The 8,146-nt window shown below is 46.0% G+C and overlaps 1 protein-coding gene across 1 annotated transcript; it reads right to left on the bottom strand.

The window, feature by feature from the left end:
* Positions 1-202: 202 nt before the first annotated feature.
* Positions 203-7,581, bottom strand: arhgap11a (Rho GTPase activating protein 11A; the record flags this gene model as incomplete). The annotated part of the gene is made up of 12 exons (XM_080532195.1): positions 203-1,821; positions 2,118-2,232; positions 3,080-3,188; positions 3,429-3,564; positions 3,704-3,877; positions 4,380-4,451; positions 4,637-4,777; positions 5,123-5,286; positions 5,431-5,687; positions 5,783-5,879; positions 6,186-6,253; positions 7,447-7,581. 12 exons carry the CDS (start codon positions 7,579-7,581, stop codon positions 203-205), a joined length of 3,087 nt encoding a protein of 1,028 aa, XP_080388321.1.
* Positions 7,582-8,146: the final 565 nt, after the last annotated feature.

Here is an 8,146-nt window from a genome sequence, read left to right as displayed (position 1 = left end):
AACAGTAGAAAAAACCACATCACCCATACCTCAGTCAACCCTCAATCACAACTGAATAGAAAACAGCATCTCGGAATCAAAATAAATTAAACCCTTGTAAACAAACAATGAGGGGGGGATGGTTTTTGAAGTCTTACAGTCTATGTCCAGGCTAAGATATGTGCATAGTATAAAGGGATGAGGGCAGAAGTTGAGAGTTCTACTACAGATCTATTGGCTTGGTAGCAGACAGAAGCCGGACCTGGACCAGGTTGAGGGGGTTCCTTGGGGATCCTCTGTAGCGACACGCGTCCTTCTCAGCCGCCTGCTGTACGACGGACTTCTGGGGCTCCCCCGGACCACCCTTACTGGCGAGCGGAGATTCTCCGTCAGCCTTAGGTTGAACCTTGTTGGTCACGTCGCCCAAGGCGCAGGGCCTGGGTTTGCGGGCCAGGCTTGCCGACTTCTTGGGCGGAACCGGAGGGCGTTTTTTTTTGGCGGAGCGGCCTGTGTCGTCCTGTGGAGGGCCTCCCTGGTCCTGGTAGGGCCGGAGCTGTTCCGCAGCAAAGAGTCCGCTCTCCAGGCTCACTGCCTTTACCACAGGGGTGCTCTGGCTAGGTGTAGCGGCAGCGTTCGCGGCCCGCACGGGCCTCCTGTCGCCCAGCAGGGAGTTGATCCTGCGGACAGACTGGCGGACAGGGGTACGCTGGAACTTGAGGGGGGACCGGACCAACGACACCTTAGATTTGGGAGAGAACAGGGTGAGCTTGTTGAAGCGCTGGATGTGCTCGGCCACCCGGAGTCTACGGATCTCAAGAGTGCCTGGGGAGGGCTGCTCATCCTCCGGCTGCTGATGCTGATGTTGCTGCTGTGGCGGCTGCTGCTGCTTTTTGGCACAGATCTCTGGAAATGCAGCGGCAGCATCGTCGTCACCATGTACTTCTCCTGGCTCAGAAGAAGCGCCTGGCAGAGGAGTGCTCAGCTCCTCGGCGTGCCACAGCCCAGAGGCCCTGTACGGGGTGGACTGGACCCCAGAGGAGATGCCGAGGTTGAAGCGTGCAGGACTCTGGATGTCTAGGGCGTCGATCAGCCTGCTGTGGCGGTTCACTTGCTCCACCTCAGTCCCCGCCTCTCCCACCACAGAGGCGTCAGCGCCGCCACCGGCACACAGAGACCCTTCACCGGCCTTGTCCGACTTGTACGGACTGCCTTCTCCACACACGGCCAAATCAAACAGGGCGCTGTCTATATGCAAGGGAGACATGGGGACGAATTCTATCTGACCGAACGTGATGTTCTGGTCGTCAGCCATACGCCTTTGTGGCGTCGGAACGCTTGAACTATCTTTGTCGAGTGACGCAGCTTTTAGGGAAGAAGGAGGTCCAGGTGGAAGCATCAAACCTAAGGCTTGGCTGTTCTCAGGCGGTCTTGGCTTGCCCTCTTTGTCAGAGGGAGCGCTGCGGTGGTGGTCTTGTATGACTGCTCGCAGGTCGCTGCCAGACTCTGTGAAGGCTCTCTTGATCTTGAGCAGGGTGGGGCCGGTCTGGGCCTGGGTCTGGCTGAAGGAGCCCTCCTCGGCCTCCAGGCTCTCTGCGCTAGAGGCGCAGCAGAGCTTCTTGGGGAAGCCGGCCACTGGAGGAGGCTTGGCCGTGACGATGGCAGGCTCAGAGTAGTAGTTGTTCTTCAGGCACATGTTCATGGGGGTATCGGTGAAGGAACCGCCCCCACCGAAGGCCTGGGCGTCACCAGGGGTCGTCGCACCGTTCCAGGAGGACCGGTGGGTTCTCAGGTCACATTGGGGGGTCAGCAGGTTATCCTCAGACTTGCTGATGAACTTGGAGCCTGTGATGCAGTAGACAGGAGAAGACTTCCATCATTATTTATAGTAGGAATCTATTGCATTACTTTATCACTAACTTAAAAACAAAGAGATTAATGTGACAGCAGCTGGTGAAAGCGGGAACAAGTCGGCAACCGACCAAATGTTCACTTTTATTCTGAAAATGTTCCATTTTCAACGTTGTTGACATTTATTAACATTTTTCAGAATAAAAGTCTAAACATTTGGTCGGTTGCCGACTTGTTCCCGCTTTCACCAGCTGCTGTCACTTATGTATAAACCAAATAAAGTTACTGACCCTTGGAGGCACTCTTGATTCGCAAAGCAGCCGGGCTAAATTCAGTGTCTTTGGTGAAGCGAAAGCTGCTGGTGTTGTCTTGGGTGGCAAGGCGCCAACCGATGTTCTCAGATCCCTTCATCACCAGCATGGAATGAGAAATGACACTGAGATGAAGGTATCTACTTTTGACACTTCACGTATGTAACATTACACTAAAGCCTTTTCAGACCTTATTCAGTTTAAAAATCAAAAGGATGGGTCTAACAGTGTTAATTATATGAAAGGTCCTAGATAAATGTTAATCAAATGAAAAGTTCTGAGTCTGGTAACGTTACTCAGAATAAATACGATAAGGGACTTACTGGTTGGTCAATTTCATTTTATTAAGTAGCAAATATACATATCAGTATGATGCATTTGAAAATGACTGATTTCATTAAAAAACCCAAACCAGGATATATGTAGTACGGTTTGGGCAGATATAACACTTGGTTATAAATATATTATTTTTGTAAGTAAACATGTTACGGTTCACAATCTTATCAGTATCAACATTCCATCCAATGTTATAAAACATATGCATTATTCCAGGAATTACCACCTTTAGAGTTGTGTAAAAGTTTACAGAATCTCTACATCGATCAACCGAGCATGCATTATTTGATAAGTAACCATTAAGTGCCAAATGTCATAAACTGAAAAAGACAAACAATTAAAGCAGTTAATCCAAAATGTAAAGGCACCAATAGAATTAGGAGATTAGGCATTAAACCATATGAAAGTGCTATTGTGCAACATTGTACCTAACCTTACAATTGCACCACCCATGCATAATAAATGCAAATGATTAATTCTGATTAATACAATTATGTATTATTATTAATAATAATAATAATGTCAATAGGAGGTGATTGATCTCAAACACCCATCTGAGGAGCAGACAGAGTGCAAGGTCATTCGGTGACTTCGTTGAGACTTACAGGTTCTCTGCTGCTCTTTCCCAGACTGAAGCGCAGGCGCAGGGACTTGCGCACTGCTTCTGTCTTGGTCACTTTGGGAGAAAAGCAGCCAGCCTTCCCTGACTCCACTCTGAAATACAGAAACATATAGTTTCAGACGTCATACATTGAGGTTTCAGATCACTATCTAAAGTGGACATGGACCTTTAGTGGGGTGTAAGGATTTACGGCTATGCTGAAAGACCACTGAGGGTGTGTGTACCTGTGGACAGCATGGCGGTGAGGGTGTGTGCTGAGGGCGTGCGTACCTGTGGACAGCATGGCGGTGAGGGTATGTGTACCTGAGGGTGTGTGCTGAGGGCGTGTGTACCTGTGGACAGCATGGCGGTGGCTCAGACGTTTGCTCTTTCTTCTTGAAGTGCTGGCTGACTGCCTGGTGGCCCTCCCAGGTGTCACAGCGTTCTGGGAGGAGTCCAGGTGACCTGCTGCACTGGGGTCCAGAGAGGCTGGACACCAAAAACAAGGACAAATAATGTCAAATAAGGTCAATAAAAGTAGTATGATACCAAATGAAATATGAAAACAAAAACTTTTTCGGTTGATAGGAAAGGCCCACATTTAATACAATCATTTGTCAAGTTATACCTGATCCGGGGGTAGAGCTTCCACCGAACAGAGCATTCGGCAGTAACTCCAAACCCAGGTTCTTTTTGATGGATCTCCGTTTCTTGTTAGAGAACCCATAACTTTGACCAGATTCCAAAGGAAGTTTTCTCTTGATGCTTGGAGTCATAATCACAGGAGTTGCAGAAGAAAAGACTGGGAAAAATCATGAGCGGATTTAAGATCAAACTAATTTAGGATCAAACAAGCTCAGGATTAGACATGTCAGTTTGAATCGCTGTCCAAAAGTAATTCTTTCATTCAGACAGGTCAACTGAGACAATGAGCAAATACTCTTGATTTGCAATAATGGAGAAGATTAGAGTCAATGAAAAGCACACAGGCAAAGAGTAAACAAGCCAATTTGGGCAGGCAAGCCTATTTGGGCAGGCATCTTTTCATTAGTTCATTCAAATAATAGTCTAATTGGAAAGGCATTGGCAAAAAGCATTGACATGGCAGTTGTGCTACTAATTGACTATGCAAGCGCAAACAAAATCGGACAAACATCAATCGGCGGTAAATTTGAGATTAGAGTTGGATTTGTACATCCTTGAGTCAAGCAGGTGTTTTCTTGATGCGAGCTGGATGAAATGAACAGCTATGGGGCAATATGCTCAGTAGACGACAGGAGGCGCAACCTAACCTGAATACCTACCAAATCTGTCTGACTGGGGGGTATTTGTGGGTGTTCTATTAGTTAACTTATTCAGAGCTCCACTGACCACATCTGCAATGCGAGACAAAACCATTCCATACTTTGAAATTCAACATGGCCGTTAAGGACGTTTACTGAAATAAAACCACATTATTGGACAATCTGTCATTCCTAACATCACAGAGCATCACAACATTGACTGAAGTCATTCTACTGTGGACACAAACATAATCTACCCAGTTTTTCAAGTGTTTTACCTCCTAAACTGCGTCTACACCTCCTCTTCATCCCAGAGTTTGCGTCCACCTCCTCTAGCCCGTCGTGGCCAGGAGAGAGAACCCCGGCGTCACAGCCCAACATGGCTGGGACCCTCTCCATGAGGAAGGGAGGTACCACACCTAGCAAAACAAAGACACAACACCACACTGAGCGCTATGGAGAATCAATTTCAACGTGTTGGGGTTGAAATTGTTTAGTTGTTTGTTTAGTGTTTTTTCTGAGTGTGGCAGTCCCACTCATATTTTTCATCTTATTGGATAGAGTTAGTGAAGATAGACAGGAAAGTAAGAAGAAGAGGCCATGTCAGCAGGGCATGGGCCGGATTCGAACCCATGGCGACATGGGCATATATGTGAATTGTAGACCGCAGTGCTAGACCACTGGACCACCCCAGGCCACATGGAGAATCAATTTAACCCTTAAAAAACAACAACAGATGATTGACGAGACGACTCAAGTCGTACCGAAGTCCTGAGCGTTCTCTATGAGACAGTGGACCACAGCCGCCTGAAGCTTGAGGCGGCGCTCCGTGCTGGCGTTCATCTTCTCTGCGGTGTCTCCAGAGTGCAGGAGGTTGGGAGCCAGGATCACAGACAGGTTACTGCTGTCCATCTTATTTGTAGCACTCCTGAGACAAACACAAACAAAATCAGGGGGGAAATTAAGTCTTACGGTAAAAATGTAGACAATTAAATGGCAAAGAAAATACTTGGTTTAATAGGTTTTTGTTGTTGTTTGTGTTGTTGTTATTATGAATGTGATGAAACTGCACCTCTCAGACACATCACGGAGGAAGTTGAAGAAGTAACGCAGGATGCTGAGGTTTCTGTCAGGCAGCACGCAGGACAGCAACATGGTGGCAGAGGTCCTCTCCTCCTGGGTGGGCAGCTGCTGGGCCTTGAGGAAAGAGTCGTGCAGCTCTGTGGGCAGAACAGGCTCCGGAAGCTCGCGGAAGAACTGCTTCACGAGACCGGCCACGTCGCAAGGGAGGGCAGTGGACAGGCACTCCTCACCCAGATCCAGCTTTGCCTGGAGAGACATAACAATGGTGCACTGTGTTGAACTAGACCTCAGTCAAGGTCCCCCCCCTATTCAAAGCAAGGTCGACCCCGGCGATCACTCACCCTGAGTGCTTTCAGACGAACAATGGAACCTGACTTTCTGAACAGGCCCTCTGTGTCCACATGCGCCATTAGACTTGTACACGCATCCACCAGAAACCTGAGAAAGTAACAGGATAGGTTAAAGAAAACATTGAAATGGAAAATGAATCAGAATCAAAATCAAAATTGCTTTTATTACGTCAATGTACGGGTACACAGAGTAACATTCTGGGGTTCAGGTTCTTCGACATTGGCATTACAGCAGAATACAAAATCAATAATAGAATAAAGCAGGATACAAAATCAACTAAATCAACAATAGCAGCAGAAAGCAAAATCACAATAATAGAATAAAGTAAAATAAGCAGTGAAAATAAGCATGTTTTGTAGTTGTGTAATTCTTGAAGAGGGATAGCTGTCTTACTGAGGTGCGCTCCCATATTCAACATTATATTGTGGTAGGCTCTCCAGTGGCACCCCGAAAACTTTCACCTGGGAAAAAAAAAGATCAGCAATGTTGGTTTAATCATCCATGTAACTAGCTACAACGTTTGATTTGTCAGCCTATCAATCAAACTACCAAACTTCCCCACAGCAGTAACTGAGCATAGGACAGTCAAGTCTTAACATGTGATTTGATTGTTTGTTTTGGCCCTGTCGATTCAGCAGAGCGCCATAACAACATCTTTACAACGGTTAGACATTCCGGTGCCTGAGGCTGTGTAGAGTTTTGTCTTAAAATGTCACCTGATCAAATTGGTTCACTCTGAGTCTGAGGTGTGCTTGCCAAGTGCCAAACATTCCAACAGATGTTGTTGAGAGGAAATAGCTGGATATGGGAGCTTCTGCTTCACTCACTGTGCCTTTGAAAAACAACAGCCTGTATAATCAGGAGCCCTGTGCCTTATATTACATAAGGTTTGTTTGCCAGTAAAGTACCATGGAGTGAATGGATGAATTTGATTGTACTGTTTCAAACTGACTCTTAAACCTAATTATCCTACTTGCCCGGGGAGAAAATAGGTATTTTCCTGTTTCTATTTATATTGCAATACTACGTGAATTATGAAATTGTGCTTATAATGTTTACACTTTATTCCTCAATAATAATAGGTGGAAGACATAATGTATAATGTCTTCTATTGCCATTCCTCCTTTGTTTTTAAATTATCAATGCAGGCACTAAACATTTACTTTACAATTAACTTTTGATGTTAAACTTCAACAAGACATCAACAACCACTAAGAATGCTTTTGCAAGCTTTTTGGTTAGACTACCTAGTGCAACACATGATACTATCTGTTGAATGGGTGTTTTATGTTTATAGCAAAACAATTGTGAAAGCAAAAGTGTGACAAATCTTAACAGTTCCATCCTGAAAGACGGACTAAATAAACAATTACAATGACATGGGTGACTAACAATGACATGCTAACAAATGGCGTCGGGGGGGGGGGGGGGGGGGGGGGGGTGAGAGTGCTTTATATGCAAATTAATTCGACTGGTTGGTCTCTATTCTGTAACTAACTAGTATCAGCCATAGTTTTGTTTACAATGTTATTCGTTGGCATGTGTCACTACCCGTCTAAAAAAATACCGCAAAAATCCCTACCCAAAAAGAAATGCATTAGAGCAAGGACAATAATGTAATGAGGGTGTACAGCGGTGTGTTGGATATACTTACCGCCTGGCTGGCTGTCAACTTGCAGCTGCTGCGTCTGCCTTTATTCTTGTTCCAGTTCTTGGTCTTTATTCCATACGCAGTGCGGAGGTGCTGAACAGCAGCCAAACGCATCACATTTCTTTCCATGATCTTCATTTTCCCCCCACCTAACTAGTTCTCCTCTCAAAAACCTTCAAAACACATACCAACCGAACTCCCTAGCAGGTCAATCAATGGCTTGGTTGTTTTGAGCGCAACAACACAACCAACAACCACTTCCTCCCCTTCCTCGTTTTGCAATGACCGCTACCGTAACAATCTTACACTTTCTCACGACCCTCTACTCGTTCAATATATCCCCTTGAACTTGACGTACAAAACCCTTCTTCTTCTTCTTCCATTCAAGCCCCTAATCCGACAGTCCGTCACCACCAAAGCAACAGCCGCTCTGCAGCTCCAGACCTCGAGTCCTGCAGGCTACTGCTGCTGGCTAGCCTTCATCCCCGTTACCATAGCCACACCTACTGAAGGAGCTAGCTTAGCTCTGCTGCTAGCGATACAAAGCTAAGCAACAAACAACGACACACATTACGCGTATTAACTCTACGCTTATGTTTTGAAAACAACAATCTACCTAATGCTACGCTGACTTGCTAATTTACCCAGTTCATGTCCTACCTACCTTGTTTTGCAAAGCTTCACTTTCCGCAAATAAATATTT

This window comes from Nansenia antarctica (genome assembly GCF_963989245.1).
Source record: "Nansenia antarctica genome assembly, chromosome: 1".
Classification (NCBI taxonomy): Eukaryota; Metazoa; Chordata; class Actinopteri; order Argentiniformes; family Microstomatidae; genus Nansenia; species Nansenia antarctica.
Note: the sequence above shows the minus strand (reverse complement) of the source record. Positions and strands in the feature narration are given on the sequence as shown.